The 24,337-nt window shown below is 37.4% G+C and overlaps 2 protein-coding genes across 2 annotated transcripts; both read right to left on the bottom strand.

Annotated features, from left to right (window-relative positions):
- Nucleotides 1–16,228: 16,228 nt before the first annotated feature.
- LOC110624883 (alpha-amylase) lies at nucleotides 16,229–20,327 on the bottom strand. The gene is made up of 4 exons (XM_021770305.2): nucleotides 19,573–20,327; nucleotides 19,345–19,477; nucleotides 16,874–17,679; nucleotides 16,229–16,661 (listed from the first exon to the last, which is right to left on the bottom strand). The coding sequence occupies exons 1-4, from the start codon at nucleotides 19,657–19,659 to the stop codon at nucleotides 16,398–16,400; spliced, it is 1,290 nt and encodes a 429-aa protein (XP_021625997.1). The 5' UTR covers nucleotides 19,660–20,327; the 3' UTR covers nucleotides 16,229–16,397.
- Nucleotides 20,328–20,481: 154 nt separating this feature from the next.
- On the bottom strand, nucleotides 20,482–21,781 carry LOC110624884 (acetylglutamate kinase, chloroplastic). Its single transcript, XM_021770306.2, has one exon. The coding sequence runs from the start codon at nucleotides 21,622–21,624 to the stop codon at nucleotides 20,569–20,571; it is 1,056 nt and encodes a 351-aa protein (XP_021625998.1). The 5' UTR covers nucleotides 21,625–21,781; the 3' UTR covers nucleotides 20,482–20,568.
- Nucleotides 21,782–24,337: the final 2,556 nt, after the last annotated feature.

Below are 24,337 nucleotides of genomic sequence, written 5' to 3'. Positions count from 1 at the left end.
ACTGCATTCCAAAAACTGAAGAATTCTTGTCGTCTTTCATTTTGTCTGCTTTTAAAAAAACATCGAGATGAGCATTGCTCTCTTCTCCCAGCTATACCAATTGGGTACCTGGAAGAATGAGGAGTTTTGATTTTTCAGCGCAAAAAAGCTTCAAATTCATTTTGACCAAATCTCCTGTTTTTTCAAGCTTTGGAAGAACAAGTTTTTCATCCTCCGTCATAGGGTGTTTAGGGTTTTTGACAACTTCCAATCAACTGAAATGTTTATGTAATACCCGGCTAGACTCCGGTATCGGAATTCCTACCGTCCGGTGGAATCTCGGATGTCGGAAGCCTCTAGTAGGGTAGAAACATGTTTTCATAAAATGTTTTAATGTATTTCATGATTTAAGTAAAAAGGAAATAAGTTTTTGCATGAAAACAACCTTGGAGGAAAACTCAGGTTCGGCCGCCGAACATGCATGCACTTCAGGTGTGCCTTAGGCCCCCGAAAGCATAAGTGAAGGAAGTCTAGGTTTGGCCGCCGAACCTCAAGTTTGGCCGCCGAACATGGCATGCATGCGGAGGCACTTTCGGCTCCTGAACGTGGCCTGGCCAGCCTCCTATAAAGGGGTCCCTTAGCCGAAAACGGGCGAGCTTTTCTCTCCATTTTCGGCCAAGGTGAGCTCTCCGCCGTCCCTCACCGATCTTGAGTTTCTTCCTTCCATTCTTCATGATTTTTATGAGTTTGCAACTTTTTTTTGAAGGTTTTAAGCTTTTGAGCAAGTTATGGAGCTTGGAGGTTCAAAGAACTCTCTCTCTCCCATTTTCCGAGCTAGGGTCGTTCTTCTCTCGATCTTCAAGAGGTAAGGACCGATCTTGAGCTTATGGCGTGTGTTAAGCAAGTTTTAAGTAGATCTATGGGGTAGAATGCATGTTTAGCTCATGGTTAGGTTTATGGGTTTTATATGTGTTTATGAGCAATGTGGATGCTTGATATGTTGTAGATGGGGTTTAAAGTAGTTTGATGCCCCTAGGATCTTGTATGCTTGAGTATGTATGTTGTAGATTAGGAGAAATGCATGTTTGGATGGTTTTGAGAGGAATTTGTGCATGAGGAACCAAGTTTCTGCCCTTTGGCAGAAACCAGGTTCGGCAGCCGAAGGACTTTGGGCCGCCGAACCTGCCTAGGAGGCAAGCCTTTCGGCTACCGAAGCCTGCCCCCGAAAGAGGACTTTCGTCTCTGTTTGGGAGTTTCGGCCGCCGAAAGTGCAGCCGAACATGCATGAGTTTCGTCTCTGTCTGGGAGTTTCGGCCGCCGAAGGTGCCGCCGAACCTGCCTGACTTTCGGCTCTGGAGGGACTTTCGGCCGCCGAACCTGCCGCCGAAAGTGCCCTGTCCAGCCTTCCTTTGCATGTTTTTGCATGGATATTTTGAGGAGTTTTAGAGGGTTTTTGGGGGATGTTTTTAAGTTATGTTCTAGTTATTTGGTCCCTCATTTGAGTCCACCTGTGTAGGTTCGGACCCGAGGAACCGAGGACCCCAGCAGTGAGTCAGCTGCTCCAGTGTCTGGTCAGAGCTATCCAGAGGTGAGTAGAATAAACCTATATGTTTTAAAGTAAATCAAATTGTAAAGTTTTGAGCATGTTCATGCATCATGAATGCCATGTGATGTTTTAGGTTGTTGCACTAGAATTCACGAATATGTTGCATTGCATATTTTAATGTTGATGTGGATGAATGTTGGATGATCCATAGCCCTCGATCTATGATGTAACGATGTGATATGTACGGTACGGAATGTAAGACCAGTGGGACCCATTCTACGTTCGCTGGCACTATGTTAGAGAAAGACCAGGACCCATTCTACGTTCTGGCACAGTTGGACTGTTATGTTATGCTATGTAAGGGAAAGACCAGGACCCATTCTACGTTCTGGCACAGTTGGCTATGTAGAGGGCTATTGGTGACAAGTTCATCCTTGATGTGATTAGCTGTGATGTGATGCATTCCATGTTATCATATGTTTTAAATGTTTTATTATTCTGCTCACTAGGCTCTAGTAGCTCACCCCTCTCCCAAATTCCCCAGGTTTGCAGGTACAGGGTAGACCAGGAGGTCCGCAAGAGTAATGAAGTCATGTGTTTGTAATAGATAGAGTGGACATGATAAATGTATTTGATGATATGTAAAAGTATAGTTAGACATGAAATGTAATGAGGCTTATGGATGATAGAGGTGTGCTTGACCATAGAATGTTGTTATCCCTTTTAATACATGATCTTAGATGTTTTGTCATGTTTATGTAAACCAACTCAACATATGTTGTATCGCCCATTGGGGCATTGATGAGATCCCACAGAGGGGTCATAGTTATGATTATGATTATGTTCAGTGCATGCACAGGTTGAGTTTGGTGTATGAGAGAATGTATGAAAGAAAAGTTTTAAATTTTTATGTATATTCTTGATCATGTATGGGATAAAGCAGGTTTACAGGATGGATGTTAGGCTTGCTACGGGTCCCGGCGGCCTTAAGCCGACCTGGATCCTAGCGCCGGTAGCGGTCTGATTTTCAGGTCGTTACAGTTTATGTGGAGCTTAGAAAGGATGGGGTCCGACCAAGGAGAGACGAGGAAGAGTCTACTATAGAACATGGTATTTACCTTTAAAAAATTCTTACCCTTAAACTACCTTACTTTCTATTTTGTGTAAATATGGTTTGTAATACCCGGCTAGACTCCGGTGTCGGAATTCCTACCGTCCGGTGGAATCTTGGATGTCGGAAACCTCTAAAAGGGTAAAACCATGTTTTTATAAAATGTTTTAATATATTTTATGGTTTTAAGCAAGAAAGAAATTAAGTTTTGAATGAATATGGTCTTGAGAAGAAGACTCAGGTTCGGCCGCCGAACATGCATGCACTTCGGTAGTGCTTTAGGCCCCCAAAGGCATAAGTGAGGGAAGTCCAGGTTCGGCCGCCAAACCTCAAGTTCGGCCGCTGAACATGGCATGCATGCGGAGGCACGTTAGGCCCCAAAAGTGGCCTGGCCAGCCACCTATAAAAGGGTCTCCTTGTCCGAATGGGCGAGATTTTCTCCCCATTTTTGGCCAAGGTGAGTTCTCCGCCGTCCCTCGCCGATTTTGAGTCCTTTTCGTCAAATTTTTCATGATTTTCATGAGTTTTCACTTTGTTTTGAAGATTTTGAGCATTGAAGCAAGTTTTGAGGCTTGGAAGACTCAGAAGCTCTTTTTCTTGGTTCTCCAAGTTTAGGTCGTCTCTCTCTCGATCTTCAAGAGGTAAGAGCCGATCTTGAGCTTATAGTATGTTTTAAACACGTTTCATGATGATCTATGGGGTAGAAATGCATGTTAGGTTTTTGTTATGTTTATGGGTTGTTTGATGTGTTGTAGTTGGGGTTCTTGATGGTTTAAAGCCCCTAGGAGCTTGTATGCTTGAGTATGCATGTTGTAGAATAGGATTAATGCATGTTGGAAGTTTGGGAGGCATGGGAGCATGTTTGAGCCAAGTTTCTGCCCTTTTGGCAGAAACCAGGTTCGACAGCCGAAGGACTTTCGGCCGCCGAACCTGTCTGTGAGGCAAGCCTTTCGGCTGCCAAAGCCTGCCCCCGAAAATGGACTTTCGTCTCTGGAGGGCACTTTCGGCCGCCGAACCTGCCTGACTTTCGCCTCTAGAGGGACTTTCGGCCGCCGAACCTGCCGCCGAAAGTGCCCTGTTCAGCCTTCCTTTGCATGTTTTCTATGGATGTTTTGAGGTGTTTTAAGGGGGTTTTTGGGGAGTATTTTAGAGTTATGTTCATAGATGTTTGGTCCCTCATTTGAGTCCACCTGTGTAGGTTCGGACCCGAGGAACCGAGGACCCCAGCAGTGAGATAGCTGCTTTCGAGTCTTGTCAGAGCTAGCCAGAGGTGAGTGGAATAACTCTCTATGTTTTCAAAGTAAATGATGAACGTTTGAGCATGACTCACGCATCATGTATGCCATGATATATATATTAGGGTGCTTGCATTAGAATTCACGAATATGTCGCATTGCACTTTATGTTGTTGATGTGGATGAATGTTGAATGATCCATTAGCCCTTATATGGTAAGACATGATAGACTATGGAAGCCCGGGTGAGCCTGCACTACGCCCCCGGCATGAATGGATATGTATGTATACTATGGAAGTCCAGGTGTGCCTGCACTACGCCCCTGGCATGATTGGACTGTATAGAGGGCTAAGTGGTGACAAGTTCATCCTTGATGTGAAATGTTTGTGCTGTGATGCATTCCATGATATCATATGTTTTAAATGCTATGTTTTATTATTCTGCTCACTGGGCTCTAGTAGCTCACCCCTCTCCCTTAACCCCCAGGTTTGCAAGTACAGGGTAAACCAGGAGGTCAGCAACAGTAATGAAGTCATGGTCATGTAATAGTTAGTGTGGACATGAAAAATGTTGATATGTTATGTTGAGTACAGTCATGTAAAAGATGGTATAGAAATGTAATGTAATGATGTTTATGGATGTTTAGAGTTGTGCTTGACTATAGTGTAATGTTATTAATCCCTTTATAGTACATGATCTTAATGTTTAAGGATGATTATTGTAAACCAAACTCAATACATGTTATGTCACCCCATTGGGGCAATGATGAGACTCCAAAGAGGAGTTAATGTTTATGGCTATGTTTATGTATAGTGCATGCTCAGGTTGAGTTTGGTGAATGAATGAAAGAATGAATGAATGTAAGGAAAAGTTCAAAATTTTTATGTATGTGTTGATCATGTATGGGATTAAACAGGTTTACAGGATGAATGTTTGGCTTGCTACGGGTCCCGGCGGCCTTATGCTGACCTGGATCCTAGCGCCGGTAGCGGTCCGGATTTTCGGGTCGTTACATGGTTTGTAACAGCCCGGAAACCGAACTGCTACCGGCACTAGGATCCAGATCGACTTAAGGTCGCCAGGACCCGTAATAAGCCTGCTATACTATCTGTGTACCTGTGAAATCCCATACATGATCATACATTTTCTGTCAAAACATAAAACTTTTATGTACTCCAAGGCTTAACCTGTGCATGCACTATATCTCTGCTATTTTATCCCCACTCTAGGCGGATATAACTCATAATATTAAGCCTGGTTTTTCTCATAGTCATCTGATCATGTGTTTACAACAAGGGATTACAACTCTTATAAGTCAAGCACACGTCTATACACTGTACATCTCTTTACAATTACATGTCCACACTAGCTAATACATAACTCTTCTTCTTCCACACTCTGCTGGACTCCTCTCTGAACTCTGAACCTGCACAACTGGGGTTAGGGGAGAGGGATGAGCTATACAAGCCCAATGAGCAGAACTATAAAACATAATCTAAAAAGCATGATCTCATGGCATGCACAACAGCACATCATCTCAGGGATAGACATGACCACCAAAAATCCCAATACTAAAAGGATGCCTGGCCTAGCCAGGTCTTACAACCTCAATCTGCCTGGCCCAGCCAGGTCTTATCAACTCTGCCTGCCTGGCCCAGCCAGGTCTTACTATCTCTGCTGCCTGCTCTAGTCAGGTCTTACCTACAGATGGCTGCCTGGCCCGGCCAGGTCTTATAACAGAGCTTGGGCTATTGGAGTCGCCTTGGTCTATCCACAGCCTCATACGCATCGTATATGCAATGCAGCATATTCGTGAAACTAATGCAAGCATCCTACTAGACTCATTATGATGCATGATATATGCTCAAAGCAGTTTAGTTCTGAAAAGAGAAGTTCCACTCACCTCTAGCTGACTCTAAACTACTTCTGCAGGTTCTGAACTTGTGCTCACTGCTGACTTCCCTGATTCCTCTGGTCCGTTCCTACACAGGTGGACTCAAATGAGGGACCAAACTAACTCAAGAACCGCTCCAAGAAACTCCCCAAAAGCCCTCTAAAAGATCCTAAACAATCACATAAAACATGCAAAAGAAAGCTGGACAGGGCACTTTCGGCGGCATGTTCGGCGGCCGAAACCCCTCTCCAGAGATGAAACTCATGCATGTTCGGCGGCACCTTCGGCAGCCGAAAGTCTCGTCCAGAGACGAAACTCAACCTTCGGCGGCACTTTCGGCGGCCGAACCTTGCCTCCAGAGACGAAAGTCCAACTGTTCGGGGGCAAGCTTTGGCAGCTGAAACTGCCTCCACAAGGGGTTCGGCGGCCGAACCTTCCTTCGGCGGCCGAACCTGGTTTTGCCTGCTGGGCAGAACCCTACTCTGTTTCATGCAACTTAACCCAAAACTTACCCAACATGCATATCAACTACTCCCAACTAGCACATACCATAAAATAGGCATAAAAAGGCCTCAAACTCCCTTATAACCCAAAACAACACATCAAACAACACTTACACATGCTTAAACACTAAATCATGCAAAACCTCAACCAAAACCCTATTCATGCATACTATCCATACAACTCCCATAAAACCTTCAAAAATCAGTAAAAGAGGTTCTGGATCTTGACTTACCTCTTCCAAACAAGAGATCAAGTGATCCTAACATGGAGATATGAAGAAAATCTCTTCCAAAGCTCCAAACGTCCAAACTTGCTATTTTTGCTCAAAACCTTCAAAACACACCAAAACACTTAAAACCCTTGAAAGATTTGGTGAAAAACATGAAAGTCAACGTGGGAGAGGCTTGAACGCACCTCTGGCTGCAAGTGGAGGAGAAATATCCTCCTTCCACCGACCCTTGGCCCTTTTATAGGTGGCTGGCCAGACCACCTTCGGCAGCCGAACATGAATCCGAAACCATGCAATGTTCGGCGGCCGAAAGTGACCTTCAGCGGCCGAACCTTTGCATTTCTCCCTTGTTGATTTTCTATCAAAACTCATTTCCTTTACCACTCAAAACTCTTAAAAACACATGAAAACATATGTCTTACCCTTCTCAAGGGTTCCGACACTCAAGATTGCCCCGGTCTACAGAAAGTCCGATACCGGACTCAAGCCGGGTATTACATGGTTGGCAGGGGAAAGAACAAATTTGCCAAAGCAACACGTGCTGCTGGCAAAGGAAAGGCTGCCACAGGCACCTTGGCGCCTCATCTGGAGTGAGCATGACGAGCGGAGGAGGTCATCGTTCTTCCTCCTCCTTTACCTCCCCTTGCTGAAACAATTAGGCCTTTGAACACCCAACCTGAGTCTTCCACTAAGAGCATAGCTCCATCTCCCAACCACACTACTCCACAGAACTATGAGGAGGTTGGTACTTTGGCTCCTTGGTCTCAGAACATTTAGCATCTTGCCATGGCTCTGACCTAGGTTGACTCTCTCCTTGAGGAGCCTCAATAGTCTCTCCTCATAGTAAAGAACGCTATGCGACTAGGCAACCGTTAGAGATTGGGTGAGGTTGAGTCGAATGACTTGTATGACAATGCGTTTCACTCCGCTATAAAGTGTATCATGTCTGCCTATCTAGCCAAGGGGTGCAATAAAGGCCTTTGAAGGAAATTCGAGACTTAGAAGGGGGAGAGAAATCTTCTGCACTAAGATTGCTAGAGGCTAAAGGCTCGTGTCTCAAAGGTGGAAAACACCATGAAGGAAGCACTGAAGTCTTGGGCAAGCTTCATGTAGACCTGGATGAGGCCAATGAAGCTAACCTAGAAGACCAGGCCAAGGATGCTGAGGATCAGGTGGCCGAGCTTCACAGGCAATTGCAGGTGTTACGGGCTTAAGCCCAAGAGAATCGAGACAATGTTGAAAGGGTTGCAGAACTGCAAAAAGAGCTCCAAGACATGGTGGCTCACGGCGAAGAGATATTTGTGTAAGGCCAGGACTCTGTGAAGAAGGAGTTGATCAAGCATTTTCCAATAGAGAAATTTTTCTAAATGGATGACATACTCCTTAAGGAGGGTGAGGATGAAGAGGAGCAGGAGGAGGAGAGACAAAATGAAAACAATCTTTCCCACCCGGCTTCTACTAATGATATTATAGTTGTAGATGATAATGTTTGTGTGTGTAGCGCTTCTATCCGAGTCTTTAGTATCTCAAAGGAGGCTTCTTCTCTCATTTTAGGGGCTATAAAATAGGCTTTCTCTCGAACCTTATACTGTTCAAAAGTTAACTGCAGTTTTTTGATATACTGCATCATCTGCTCATTATTCAGGTTATTGAGGTTTGCTTCAGCTATCATTGGAGGGGTGTCTTGTCCACTTCTTGATGTGGATGAGACAATGGCTCTTCTGCTGATAATGAATTTGGCTACTACTCATAAATTTTCAACCATTTATGTAACGACCCGGAAATTGGACCGCTACCGGCGCTAGGATCCAGATCGATATAAGGTCGCCGGGACCCGTAGCAAGCCTAACATACATCCTGTATACCTGTTAAATCCCATACATGATCAAACATATACATAAAAACTTTAAACTTTTTCTTTCATTTACCAAGCTTAACCTGTGCATGCACAAACTCATAACCCTAAAACCCCACACTGGAGTCCTCATCAAATACTCCAATGGGGTAACATATCATACATTAAGCTTGGTTTACATAAAACATCATTAAAACATTTCATAGATCATGTGCAAAAGGGATTAACTTTACATACTAGGGTCAAGCACAACTCTAAACCTCAATATACATCATTACATTACATTACATTATATTACAATGTCTTTTTCATGTCCACAACTAGCTATTACATACAACATGACTTCTTTACTCTTGCTGACTTCCTGATCTAGCCTGTACCTACAAACCTGGGGGTTAAGGGAATGGGGTGAGCTACTAGAGCCTAGTGAGCAGAATAATAAAACATTATATTAAAATTCATGCTTTCATGAAATGCATCACATCACAACAATTACATTAAAGATGAACTTGTCACCAATAACCCTCTACATTTCCAATAGTGCCAGAACGTGGAATGGGTCCTGGTCTTTCTCTTACATAACATATCATAACATTCCAAGGTGCCAGGGATGTAGAATGGGTCTTCCTGGACTTCCGTATCGTAACATCATCATATCATACCATATCATTTCATACGAGGGCTAATGGATCATCCAATGTTCATCCACAACAACATATTATGCAATGCAACATATTCGTGAATTCTAATGCAAACAACCTAATATATCTCATGGCATTCGTGATGCATGAACATGCTCAAAATTGATTTATTTGTTTTAAAACATAAAGATTCATTCTACTCACCTCAAGCTAGCTCTGAAAAGACACTGAAGCAGCTATTTCACTGCTGGGGTCCTCGGTTCCTCGGGTTCGAACCTACACAGGTGGACTCAAATGGGTCCTGGTCTTTCTCTTACATAACATATCATAACATTCCAAGGTGCCAGGGATGTAGAATGGGTCTTCCTGGACTTCCGTATCGTAACATCATCATATCATACCATATCATTTCATACGAGGGCTAATGGATCATCCAATGTTCATCCACAACAACATATTATGCAATGCAACATATTCGTGAATTCTAATGCAAACAACCTAATATATCTCATGGCATTCGTGATGCATGAACATGCTCAAAATTGATTTATTTGTTTTAAAACATAAAGATTCATTCTACTCACCTCAAGCTAGCTCTGAAAAGACACTGAAGCAGCTATTTCACTGCTGGGGTCCTCGGTTCCTCGGGTTCGAACCTACACAGGTGGACTCAAATGAGGGACCAAACATACATGAACATGACTATAAACATCTCCCCAAAAACCCCCTAAAACACCTTAAAACTATCATAGAAATCATGCAAAAGAAGGCTGAACAGGGCACTTTCGGCGGCAGGTTCGGCGGCCGAAAGTCCCTCCAGAGTCGAAACTCAGCCACTTTCGGCAGCACCTTCGACGGCCGAAAATGGTTCTAGAGCCGAAACTCGTGCATGTTCGGCGGCCGAAACTCCCCTCCAGAGCCGAAAGTCCAACTTTCGGGGGCAGGGTTCGGCAGCCAATGGCTTGCCTCCACAGGCAGGTTCGGCGGTCGAAAGTCCTTCGGCTGCCGAACCTGAGTTCTTCCAAGGGGCAGAACTCAGCCTCCTCATGCACAATTTGCCTCCCAAACCATTCAAACATGCATTTAACTATTCTACAACATGCATACATAAGCAAATAAGCATATAGGGGTCTTAAACCAACCTAAACCCCAACACAAACACATATAGCAACTCATACAACATACATTATCCATAAACTCAACATTAACCTAAACATGCATTTCTACCCCATAACCCCTCAAAACTTGTTTAAAACATACAAGAAAGGTAGGATCTAAGCTTACCTCTTGAAGATCGAGAGGAGAGACAATCCTAACTTGGAGATGAGAGAAATCTAGCTCCTTGGGTCTCCAAGCTCCAAAACTTGACCTTAGCTTCAAAAATCTTCAAAACCAAGTTAAAACTTGTTAAAACTTGAAAGATTTGAGGAAAATCATCAAAACCAACTATGGGAGGGCATGGACTCACCGTTGACCGAAAATGGGGGAGAAAACTCATCCATTTTCGGCCATGGGGCCTTTTATAGGTGGCTGGCCAGGCCACCTTCGGAAGCTGAAGGTGATTCAAAAACTCATGCATGTTCGGCGGCCGAACCTGGATTTTCCTCTATGGTCTTTTTCATTCAAAACTCAATTTCTTTCTTACTTAAAACCATAAAATATATGAAAATATTTTATAAAAACATGTTTTTACCCTTCTAGAGGTTTCCGACATCCGAGATTCCACCGGACGGTAGGAATTCCGATACTGGAGTCTAGCCGGGTATTACAATTTAGAAGTGAATTCGGAGATGAAAAGGATTTAAAATGAGAAAAAAGAAAGCTTATTAGGCTAGATTTATCCCAAATGAGCAAGAGAATTAATGAGATCTTGGCAATGGAACTAAATGATATAGCAAAAAATGATATGTATGTGATTTGGCAACCTGCAAAAGTAATAGATGAGATGATTGGTGTCTAATGACAGTCACTCTTATACTTAAGTCAGTGATATTTGTAGACAAACGAGTGTAAATGAAAAGTTTGAGCTAGTAGACTTGAGAATTTGAATGCGTACCCTGAACTGTGTATCTTCTTTTCTTTTATACTGTAATAAGATAATATTAATTAATGATTTCTCTGAAAATCTGACTAGTACTGATTAGTGAATAAAAAATCTCATAATTATAAACGTTATGTGTTATGTGAATTTATTTTATAACATCCTTCAATGGTTATAAGATATTTTGAGAGGCTCGTCCAGATTTATGGGGCGAGTTTTGACTGAATCAATCATCTTTCACATTGTTTACATTGTCTGCACATCATAAATGGTTAATTTTGAGTATTAGAATACCGTAGTCATAAGAATTCTGCCAGCGTGATTCAATCAAATCACACGTTGATAATATGTTATATATTTTAAACAAACACAGAGACAAATCACTTCCTTTAATTTATTTTCCCTCCAAAAAAATCCCAAAAAGGTGTCAAACTTCCAAATTCGAAACTTTGATTCCGATGTCCACGAGAATTTATTAACTTAAATTATTAGTAACGTTGATTATATGAATTAAACTCAAGCTTAATTACCTTTTAAAGAAATTCAAACTTCATAAAAGATCCTTATATTTTAATTAAATCAAATTTAATAAGTTTAAGCTTTAATTTGATTTTTTTAACTTGAGTTAAATATTAATAAAATTAAATTAGATTTTAAATAATTTTTAATTAACTATTTCCGTAGATTTTAGGTTTTTAATAATAAATATAAATAATTTTAGTGAATGAATATATCTCAAGCTAATCCATAAACTCATTAAACAAATAAGTTTAAAAGTATTAACCAATTAAATATTAATAAATTTAAATTTAAACTTAAAAATTAGATTTAAATTAAATTATTTAGCAAAAAAATTGAGTGAAATTATATTTTCATCAAATCGAATAAGATCTTAAGTAATTTATTAATAGTTTAATTTATTTATAACTCTAATAATTTATTATTTTATATTCAAATAACTTAACCAACTACTACATATGAATGATACATCCAATCTTAATATTTTATGATATTAAATTTCAAAAAAAAAAATACTTTTCCATTTATAAATTATATAAATATTAATAAATATATTTCCCTATTTTTAAAACTCGATAGCCATTATATTTTTGGTTGTTGTATAAAAAATTATTAAAATAATCTTAAAAATATGATTTTTATTATTAAATTATATTAAAATTAACACCCATATGTCCTGATTTTTTTAAAACAGAAATGTATTGTATCTTTTACTTTTATTTTTTTTAATAAATTAAACTTTAAAATTAAATGATGATAGAGTAAAAATAAATTATTTTCAAAATACAATATATATTTATTAAAAAAAATTAATTATATCCATTAAACGTAGAAAACTTTAGGTTTTTTTTCCATTAGTCTTAAAATTTATATAGGACATATTATGTTATATTAATAAATCGAAGACTGATGTTCGGAACACCCAAAATCAAGCGTTATTCTTGAGCCGTAGACCAATGGTTGAAAAGTGAAAATGCGAATCAGAAACAGGTGGTTTGAGTTGATAAGTGCATGAAAATCAAACATCCGACCAGTGCTGGGTATAAGCTGTCTTATGACAGGTAATGCGACATCATGTTTCCCTGTCCCTACGCTATCTTCTTACCAATTACAGTTAAACAAAAAATCAATAACAGTTACGCGTTGCTTTGGTTTCTCTTACGCTGTATAACAGAAATCCTTCGCAATCGCTTTCGTAATTAAATTCGCCTAAAGCGCGTGGGCTGCATAAATTATTTTTTATCTAGAAAATGGAAAAAATATAATAATTTTAAAGAGAATTATTATTTAATTTGGATAGTTTAATAAAATTAATTATTTAATTTTTTATTATTAAAATTATATTTAATATAATTAAAAATAAAATTAAACTGTAATCGATGGATTTATAAAAAAATATAAGATGATTAATATTTATACGTATCCATTAAATATTTAAATCAATTAAATTATAGAATGGACAGATATAATAAATTATTTTTAATTTAAATTAATTATATAAAAAATTATAATTTAATTTCTTAGAGGTAGAGTAAGTTATTAAATCTCTTAAAAATGACGCGTACGAATCTGCGAATAAGAGATTTTATAATTATAAGAGTGATATGAATTTACTTAAGTCTCAACCTTTAGAATAAGGTGAATTTTTATGATGTATCGAGTATTCTGATATCAGTTTATTAAATTTTTATTATTTGACTATATTTTATGATGTATCGAGTAAGTTATTAAATCTCTTAAAAAAGTGTTATGGTCGTGGATTACCGATCGCACCTCAGGATAATAGACGATGAAGGAACTCTTTAACACTTAAAACACGTTAGCGAGAGAGTTTTAAATTTTAAATTGTTTGTAATTTTTTATTGTTTTATTGAATAAAATTAAACTCCTTATATATAGTGTAGGTTTATATATCATTTATTTAAAGTTTAAAATTTTATAAGAATTCAATTTAATTGAATTTTTGCTTTTATAAAATTTTTATTTTGAATAAAATAATTTATAATTTTTTAATTTAAAAAATTTTCATAATATATGGAGATAAAATTATGAGTGATTTTGAAGAATTTATTTGAATTCTTTTTTTGCAAAATCATTCATGCCGAGAGAATAAATATAATACTTCTAATTAGAGTAAAAGTTTAATAAGGAGCTCTTAATTTGTAATTTTTCTGTTTATTTTATCAAATAAAATTAAACTCCTTCTATAGTAAAGCTCGTGCAATCATAATACTTATAATTAGAGTAAAATCTAATACAAATAATTATTAGATAAAAGATTCATAAAGTAAGATAATAAAAATCAAATAACAAATGAACAATATAAGATAATAGAAATAAAAAAAACTAGTTGATAAATATAATCTAGTTTATTATAAATTTGATCTATCCATTATTCATAACATTACTTTCCTCATAGAAAAAGAACTGGTCTTCTAGCTCAAATTCTAAATAAAATTGGCTACCTTTCGTTGTCTGCATTTGGTCATCATGCTCCTCTATTCTCAATTTAAACAATTACTTTATTCATTGCTCGTAAAAAAGAAAAACCATTTCTAAGCTAATGAGCTCTTAATGAATAAATAAGTTTCTTTCATAATCTCAAAATGAATAATCGCATATTGTGTAATGGACCAGAAAATTATCTTCTAGTTTTCACTAGTTATTGCTTGCTGTCTGATTCTCGTGCTAGATTCATGGCAATAATCTTTCTTGTTTCTATATGAGTATCAATTCTATATTTAATTTGAAGACCTTTAATTGAAATACTATTATTGCTACCCATACTTACATCCAAGTCTTTGTTGCAACTATCTTAAGGATTACTTAGAAGATTTTGAACCTATCAAAAAATATTTTGTATTTAAGACTTGAATTAAGCAATCACAGCATCCATCCTTGCTTTTAGCCTCGCCAATCAAGCCTCAATTTGTGCATGCATTTCATGAAGTGAGAATTTTAGTTCTTCACATAAGTTTATTAGATCTCCCATGATGATTGGCTGTGATATTAATTTGTTATAGTCCTACGACATAGGTCGCATCATAGGAAGCTCTTAAAATTGGTTAATGAAAGAATTTTAAATCTCAAAATACATTTATAATTTTTTTACTTATTTTATTTAATAAAATTAAACCTCTTATAAAGTGGAGGTTCATACCATTACAGTATTTCTAATAAGAGTAGAAGGATAATCCAAGCAATTATTAGATAAAAAACTCCAAATATAAAATAATAGAAATCTAATAACAAATAAATAAGATAAGATAATGAAAATAAAATTTTTTATTAATAACATTTATCTACATATTATATAAATATAAAAAATAATTTATATTATGTTATCATGTCAACAAAACACTCTTTTCAATTCAAATTTTAAACTTAGATACAATTGTAACAAAATTTATAAGTTTGAATAATTTTCTCAATTTTTAAAATTTTAAATTAAATTATAAAATAACAAAAATTTTTAAAATTTTCATGTAGTAAATAGTCCTTTAGAAAATATATCATAAAAAAATTATTTTATTATTTTGACATTCTTACTAAAGTATGATTTTTAAAATTTTCATGTAGTAAATAGTCCTTTAGAAATATATCATAAAAAAATTACTTTATTATTTTGATATTCTTACTAAAGCATGTTCAATATTTTCTAAATTAATTTTTAATATTTTATAATTAATATATTTAATAAAATTATTTTTTAAGTAATAGTTTAAAAAGTAATTTTAAATAGTAAGAATATTAAATAGATTAAAAAAATTGGTAATAATTTTTAGTTAAAATAAAATTAAAACAAATTATTTTTTTAAATTAATAATAATAATAATAATAATAATAATAATAATAATAATAATAATATAAAAATATTTTTAAATACATAAAAGGTAATTCGATAATTTTATTAGTTTCAAACTATACTATTAACAAAAAATACATTTGATCAAATATTAAAAAAATAAAATTTAATTATTAACAAAAAATATTATAAAGTAAAATCACAATAAAAATTAAAGAAAAAATAAAATATTTTAGCTATCACCTCTAAACTTTAATATGAATTAATGACAGCAATTTTATTAATTTTTAATTATATAATAAATAATAAAAAATTAAAATTTAATTAATAAAAAAAATTTAATATAGTGCTTAATTACTAGTAAAGGGCTTATAAAAATTTTCTGATACGCCAATTGCCAAAAACTGCAGAAATTATTTTCCTGAATAATATTGTTTGTAAAATAAATGGAGCAAAGCAAGTAATGTGAGAGAAAACAACGCACACCTAGGAACGAAACTTGGTTGGATAGGACAGCGTATAGGTTGGGTTCCACAAACTGACGAGGACAGAGGAAAAGACCAACTTGCTCCCGAAACCTCGCATCACTTCAAAGCCAACAGCTCTTAAAACGAGGACGCCCAAAAACCAACCAATCAAGTCCTGAAGGCAACGTTGTTCCAAATCATATCCATACTCATGAAGTTGGTTTCGGACAAGACAGATTAACGTGCACACTCCCACACATTCAATGTATGCCCTCCAAGTCTTGCTTCATCTTTCAGTTTTGTTTGGCTGGACATTACTCCACATCAACTACGGATAATGCTTGAAGCCTTGGGTTTGGATTCGGGGTTGGTTGGTGAAAGGATTAAAACAAAACTTCAGAATGATGAAAAATACAATGTTCCAGTTTATTACATAACCCATGTGTAAAGACAGTAAATGGATTCAATCACAATCTTTGAAAACATAAACTTGGAATCTTATCATGAGGGCTAAACACAGTTTCACACATTGTCATCAACTAATTGAATGAACAATTCATTTGTTAATAATTTACCTCCTAATATTTTTTTTCTCCCATACAGTGTAATCTTGTCCAGAAGCTGTAAGTTGGAATGTCGGCGGAACAAGGTTTCCAATATCAGACCTTGGTCCAATCTGGGCAATGATCTTCTCATCTACAACAGCCACGTAGAGATCAGCATCACTCACTAGAATTCGCAGAACACTTTTTGGTCTGATATGGTTCCTGGTTCTGATTGCAATAAGCTTTGAAATCTCTTCTTTCAGACCCCAGTCGAAAAAGTGATCATAGAACTGTTGCCAGAAAAAAAAAAGATAAAACTGTTCAGTTACACCATCTGAAGTTACTGCAGAACCAATTCAAAGATTTATTCCTCCTGCAAATTGATTTCCCTTAATTTGATTAGCGTAAAACTTCATGCCTTCGTCAGGAGTTAAAAGGGAAAGAGTTACTCTCAGGATTTTAACATGCAAGGAATAAAGTAAGCCAGAAGTTGAGGAATTACTATTGACGGGATTCCTGGATGGGTGAGAATGTAAGCATATCCCTGCATGATTTTATCTGATGGAAATGGCCAATGATTTTGCGTGGAACCTGTATCATGATTGTCAATAAAAGTGACACTACTCCCTGGCAACAGGCCAATCACTCCAGGAGGTCCTCCATTTGAGTCATTCAACCGCCATAGCTCACCTTCAATGGCTGCTTGGAGTATTCCTTTAGTTGTGAAGTCAAATGCTGTAACATCTTCACCAGCAACTCGGATCCATTCCACAATATCAAGCCGATGAGCGTCCTGGTTGTATTCTGGCTTTCCATCATTTCCGTAAGCAAGATCTTTCCATATTTCCCCTACTGCAAAACTTGGTTTAGTGTTTGCCACGTATATTTTAGTAAAACTTGGTGAATATCCTCTTGCAAAATCAAATCGCCACCCATCAAAACCAATTTCATTCTTTAGCCAATTCATCCAATCCGATAGCTCTCTTTGCACCCGCAGGTTTATATGATCAATATCTGGAGCAGCATTGAAGTCAGCTCCAGTGTCAGGATTTCCTTTTCCATCAGAGTACAGAGTGTCATCACTGCAAATGAATGATGGCCCCCAGTCAAGCCGATCATCTGGAGTCCCTCCTTCGAATATTGACCATATTCCTCTATCATCTTGCTTCTCAGCACACCTATGGTTTATAACTATGTCTGCTATGCACTGAATCCCCACGTTGTGGAAGGCCCTTATTAAAGCTTTTAGGTCATCTTGGTTTCCATATTGTGATGCATTGAGGTCATAGAGCCTTCCCGGCAAATAACCTTAAGAGTTAGAGAAGAAAAGATAAATGTACAATCTTGATCCCATCACCAAAGAATCCAAAATAGCATTGAATTCCAAATGAAGCCAACTGCAAAGAATGCTCTCTTATTTTTATATGCAAATTCAGAGGCGGTTATAAGGAAATCATATGTCACACATGCATGGTTTCCAGTTTAGAGATGTCAAGAAATACATAATAATTAGGGGCTATTTATATAGATTTTAATCTCCTAATCCTAATAGGAAATAAAACTACTGTCTAGGAAATTTAGATAAGCTAAAACACATTACGAACCGAAACTAAATGGAGAAAAAACCTAAAAATCCCTAAATAAAACAGAAAATTACTTGACAAATCCTAATTTCGAAATAGGAAAACAAAATAAGCTAATTTTGGTAACTAAAACTCAATCAAACAAGTGGAAACTCTCCAAGTAGGATTGTTTTAGGACTGCTGGGAGACGTTTTCAGACCAAAAAAACCCTGCTACCGTTGCTGGACAGAAGCCCACATGCTACGGCTGTTTGTTTGGGAGCTGGCACACTGTCAGGGCACGTACTGCTTTGTGCCAAAGAGCTACTTTTGCTGTACATGCCAAAATGCCTGCCTTAGCTAGACCCCACCTTTTTGTCCTAATTGGCAATCAGGGACTTTTGGTAACAAAACTTGGATGTGTCAACTTTTTAACCCAAATTTAGTCCCTCACGTCAACAATTTTATTCCCAATCAGTAAACGAGACCCAACACTTAATCCTACCTAGAATCTTCTAGAATCTTGGGGCCCATAAGGCTAAAAAACAACTACAGTCTCATGGAGGGATAATTTACTAATTAGTCCCTGCTTTTTACCATTACTAACACTTTGGTCCCTATACCATAAAAATAGAATATTTAGCCTTTCAATATTGCTTCTATTACACACTTATGTTAGGTTTTTTCATCCATTTTAGCCATTAATATTTATAAATAAATTATTGTTTAATTCTTGGACATTGCAATCATTTAGTGATTCATCCATTAATTGTGCAATTATTTACAGTTTCTCTCCATCTTTGTCTCTCAACCCCCTCTCTCCCACTTTTGTCTCACTGCCATTTATGTCTCTTCCCCTCTCTCTCTCCCCCCCCCCCCTCCCTCTCTATCCTATGTTAGAGAGAGACCGAAAGAAAAATGGGAGAGAGAGGGACAGAAGAGGGGGAAGAAAGAGATGAAGAAAAAGTATAACTAATTCCAGAACTCATGGTAGGAACTCTATGTAATTGCAATAGAAATTAAATAGTAATTCATCTTAAATGCTAATGGCCAAAATGGAAGGAAGAACTTATTGTGTGATGAAAGCAAAGCAGAGAGACTAAAATTAGCTTGCCAATCTTCCAAAACACAAGGACCGAACTGTTAATAATGATAAAACACATGAATTAAATAGTAATCACCAAAAAAAGGGTCATAAATATAACAATATCCATGCCAAAACTACCAATATGCAGTATCTGTTATTAAAACCCTGAGTGCAAGGATAAATTTGAAATTTTCTTTTGATAACAGTTTATAATTCGGACGATGAATAAGTCAGACAAAATAGTACATGATAGAATCATGTGTAAAACACAATCTAACAATCTGAAAAGGAGACACAGATGATAAATATGTTTATTTTGAATTACCTTCAGCTGAAACAGAATGAGAAGATGGAGGGAGCCAAACATGTGTAATGCCGGAACTAGCCAATTCAGGAATAGAGTTTCTTAAAAAGTTGTACCATCCGCCTTCTTTTTTCCATGATTCCCAATTGAATCCCTGTTCATAAATGCCACTAGAATTACATACTACATATAACAAATAAACCATGGGAGGGAGCAGGAAAGTGACGCTTATGTGCAAAACTTGTGTACCTGAAATAAAATCTGAGAAGAGCTCATATTCGTCCAGAAGGAAAGTGTCAAGATAAGAAAGGAAAGTGATGCACCAATAACACCCATCAGCACCTCTAGTTAGATTCGAAATTTTGAATTTTAATTGATAATCTTGGAAAGCAAAGAAGGAACTATTCTTATTAATACACCATTTTTGTTGACCAAAAGGCCTGCAGCATTCTCTGTTCATGTTGAAAAGCTGACATTGCATTATTCCTTTGATCTTTTCACATAGTTGACTTAGACTTTTCTGTCCTGACTTTGACTTCTAGATGCATAAATGGGTTGAATTCAAGGCTGTGTTAGCTGTATTCCCGCTGTGTAGATTGCTATTACCAAACACTAAAAGTAATTATTGAGAACTTCAAAAGTTCGACAAAAAACAAAAAAAACTTCAAAAATACTGCTCTCTCCCCATGGACCATAGCAACTCCTTGTATTATAACATCCTTAATTTTCACATGTCCACTGCAGTATCCTGCTGCAATTGATTCCACCAATGGAAGGGATCTCAGAGCAGCCAATGCCAATATTAAATGAAGTCCGAAAATTTCATGTTCTAGAGTTCTCGCAAGGCAATGAAACTATGGTTTGCAGTCTCCCAAATGAGAAACTACACTGCAGAAAACACAAGGAACACACCTAACACAGTCCCATGTCAGCTATCTAAAGCTCACAAACTCTCTGAAATAAATACCCCAATCGCCCCATCCAATAAAAAATGGTGGGATGTCAATTACTAAAAGTAAATAGATAAATAACAGATGCTAAAACCAATCCTGCTTCCTAGTTAGGAATAAGTTCTCATGATATGCTTGGATGGCAATCAAATTAAAACCATCAAAACAACATAAACCACATAATCAATGGAAGAGGGAATCAACAATAGAGAATAATCAGTAATTCATTCATCTAGGTCATAGTACTCAATAACAACAAGGGAGATATTGCAATACAGAACAGAGTGACTACATGTTACCCAGTAATCATGGTTCCAATGCCTTCCTCTGACATAATTTCATGGAGCAAAGAGTGCTCAACTCTTCCATCAATGATACTAGCAGTTCTAACACCTTGAGCAAGTGATCGTACACAACAATTGACCTTCGGAATCATTCCACCAGCTACCTTCTTTTCTTCTATCATCCTCTTCACTCCCTTTATATCAATCTCTTTTACCAGACTCTTTGGGTCATCCCGATTTTCCAGTATGCCCGCCACATCTGTCAACAGAATAAGCTTCTCTGCGCCCAAAGCCGCTGCCAATTCCCCTGCCACCGTATCGGCATTGATGTTGTATGATTGCCCAGACTCATCGGCCGCCACAGAGGCAATCACTGGGATGTGACCATTATCGACGAGGGGCTGGAGTACCGTGGAATCAACACGGGTGACTTCTCCGACGAAACCCAATTGAGCGGAATTGGGAGCGGGTCGAGCCATGAGGACGCGACCGTCCATACCGGAGAGCCCAACTGCAGTAGCACCAGCCTTGTTAATGAGAGACACTAAGTCCTTGTTAACCTTACCCACCAAGACCATGGATACGATCTCCATGGTCTTAGCATCGGTGACGCGGAGGCCCTCGTGGAAGAGAGGCTGTATGTTAAGGAGTTGGAGCCAGTGGTTGATCTCAGGCCCTCCTCCATGGACAAGAACAGGACGAAGACCAACACAAGAAAGAAGGACGAGGTCACTAACCACCGAAGCCTTAAGCTCAGGAACTTTCATGGCGGCGCCACCATATTTGACGACGATGGTTTTACCCCTGAATCTCTGGATGTATGGAAGGGATTCCGACAGAATGTCCACCCGGAATAGGTCAGACTGGGAGGTGGAGATGGCTGTTTTGCGGGCGGACGACGACGACAAGGATGTTGCTCTGATACTGATAGAGACGTTATTGGGTGAAGAACGTGGCAAATGGAAAATGAGGTTGGGGGGGTTGAGATTTCTGAGATTAGGAGAGAGGAAAGAAGAAGAAAGGTGGGAACTTGACGACGATAGATTCAAGGGTCTGGACGCCGCCATCTCCCTCTTCAGCCTCTGATTGGTTGCTCCTCTCAATCACTACTGAGAGCCAGTGAGTTTGTCACTGTTATAAGGTGGGCGTTGATCAGATGATCGGACCAGTGGCGAAGCATATTCTTGATGAATTATGATGGTCTAGTAGTAGCGTGGCGTTTCACTAGAACTATAAATTCTAACTCCAAAAAGATAAATTTTGGCTTCCGTAAAAATAAGGAGTTAATTGCAAAAAAACTCCATTACATCTATACTTTTTCAGTCAATTAAAATATAATATTTTAAAATAATTTTAAATAAATTTTTTAAAAATTAATAAAATTATTTCATTTTTATTAAATGGCATATCACTATTCATATCAATAAATTTTAAAATTAATTATTAAAAATATTTTATATTTTATTTTTATTTTTTTATACTTTTACTCATTAATTTTAATTTTTTATTAATTAAATTTTATTATTTTAATGTTTAACTAATTGCAGTCTATCGAAACCTGTATAGTTAAACATTTACAAAATTAACAGTTTAATATTTTTTACTGTTAAATATATTTAAAAAATTACTATTTATATTATTTTTATTTTTTTTATTTTTATCAATAATTTCATAGTAATAATTTGTTTAATTTAATTTTAAATAAAAATATTATCCATCAATTTTTTTTGAATTTGTTCAATATGCTTTCTGATATTGTTGAAAATAAACTAAAGATGTGGTCAAAATGGAGTTGTGATGTGATTGGTTAATCTTACAAAGCAGAGAAAGTGAGGTAGTGGGTGTTAATGACAATCAATCTGATACACAAGTCAGTATACTGGATGATAGAGCAAAGATAGAACTTAAGAGTATTTGTATTAGAAAATAGTCTTCTCCTTTTATACTGTAAGAATGTGGGATAAATATAATATTTCCTGATAATCCAGCAAATATGGCCAGCTCATTGGTAAAGAATCTTCACCAACTAGTTGGTTGGAATCACGTGATCGAAGGTGTAAATGGGATCTACTAAATTGTAGCTGTTAATGGTAACTTCTTTATGGAGTCTCGCCCTGAAGTTATGAGCGCGAGTCTTTTCCGACCTGTCATGAAGTATCCGGTTCTCTTTTTCTCTTGGATCCAGACTCCATGATCGTCTGAGTCTTCCTTTCTATGGATGAGATCCCGTATTGGTTCATTAGATCCTTGTCACGTGGCCCAGTCTTATGGTGACAACTCACTGCCTATTTTCAGCGAGTCTCATGTAGTATCAGAGGTCCCCCGCTGGTCTTCGATTCTTTAAATTCAAAGGTGACAGTTGTCTTCATGATCTGGATCATGTGGCTTGTTTGTCCGAGCTGAGCACGTGATGTCCTTACTTTCTTCTTGCTTCCCCCGCCGACCAGTTAGGTTTAAGATCTTGTCCTAGCAAAAGTTGATCCGAGTGATATAATAATGCCTTGACGAGTTTCGGGCATATTTTAGCCTTTGCGAGCTCCCGAGCCTTTTGCAGTCTTGTCGTGCTTCTGGCCATTTTTCTACCCTGACAAGCTTTTTGGCTTTTAATAGCCCTATCGGGCTTTCTGGCTTTTTACAATCTTGGCGGACTTCCATATATTTTTCTAGCCCTAAAAAGTTTCTTGGCCTTTTTGAGCTTTATCGAGGCATTTTTTAGAGCATTTGATGCTAGGTCGCAAGGCGGATATATGCTAGGTTGACCTATCGGGTGTTAATTATAACGACCCGAAAATCCGGACCGCTACCGGCGTTAGGATCCAGATCGGCTTAAGGCCGCCGGGACCCGTAGCAAGCCTGACATACAACCTGTAAACCTGTTTAATCCCATACATGATCAACATATACATAAAAATTTGAACTTTCCTTTACATTTATTCATTCTTTCATTCATTCACCAAACTCAACCTATGCATGCACTATACATAACATGATCATCAACCCCCATATTGGAGTCCTCATCAATGCTCCAATAGGATAACATTCATACATTAAGTTTGGTTTACATAAAACATCCATAAATCATTACTTTGGAGAGATCACGTATCAAAAGGGATAACCATACAAACTAGGGTCAAGCACATTCTAATCCTCAATAACGTCATTTCATTACATAACTATTCAATACAATACATTTCAATATCCGTCATGTCCACCACTAGCTATTACATAAACAAGACTTTACTCTAGCTGACCTCCTGGTCTATCCCGTACCTGCATGTCTGGGGAAAAATAGGGAAAGGGGTGAGCTACTAGAGCCCAGTGAGCAGAATAGTACTACATTTAAATCATATATTAAAATCTCATGCTTTCATGGAATGCAACACATCACAAACAAATCACATCAAGGATGGTGTTGTCACCTATAGTCCTCTACATTTCAAAGTGCCGGGACGTAGAATGGGTCAACCGGTCTTTCTCTTAAACATAACATAGCATAACATTCCAAGATGCCGGGACGTAGAATGGGTCAACCGGTCTTTCTCTTACATAGTGCCGGGACGTAGAATGGGTCAACCGGACTTCCATACCATACCATACCGTATCATATCATATCGCATCATATCGAGGACTAAGGATCATCCAACATCCATCCACATCCATCATAGAATTATGCAATGCAGCATATTCGTGAATTCTAATGCAAACAACCTAGGATATCACATGGTATTTATGATGCATGAACATGCTCAAACTTAATAATTTATTTGCTTTAAAACATAA

Source organism: Manihot esculenta, chromosome 10, assembly GCF_001659605.2.
Source record: "Manihot esculenta cultivar AM560-2 chromosome 10, M.esculenta_v8, whole genome shotgun sequence".
NCBI lineage: Eukaryota > Viridiplantae > Streptophyta > Magnoliopsida > Malpighiales > Euphorbiaceae > Manihot > Manihot esculenta.
The sequence above is the reverse complement of the archived record's forward strand: the minus strand, read 5'-3'. Positions and strand labels throughout refer to the sequence as shown.

What these genes read in the sequence shown, in the direction of transcription:
- LOC110624883 (XM_021770305.2), bottom strand. Translation starts at nt 19,659, where the DNA reads ATGGGTGTTATTGGTGCATCACTTTCCTTTCTTATCTTGACACTTTCC. An exon ending in CTTCTCAGATTTTATTTCAG is followed by an intron (nt 19,478 to 19,572) that starts GTACACAAGTTT and finishes ATTTATGAACAG; the next exon opens with GGATTCAATTGGGAATCATG. An exon ending in ATCCAGGAATCCCGTCAATA is followed by an intron (nt 16,662 to 16,873) that starts GTAATTCCTCAA and finishes TTCTGGCAACAG; the next exon opens with TTCTATGATCACTTTTTCGA.
- LOC110624884 (XM_021770306.2), bottom strand. Translation starts at nt 21,624, where the DNA reads ATGGCGGCGTCCAGACCCTTGAATCTATCGTCGTCAAGTTCCCACCTT.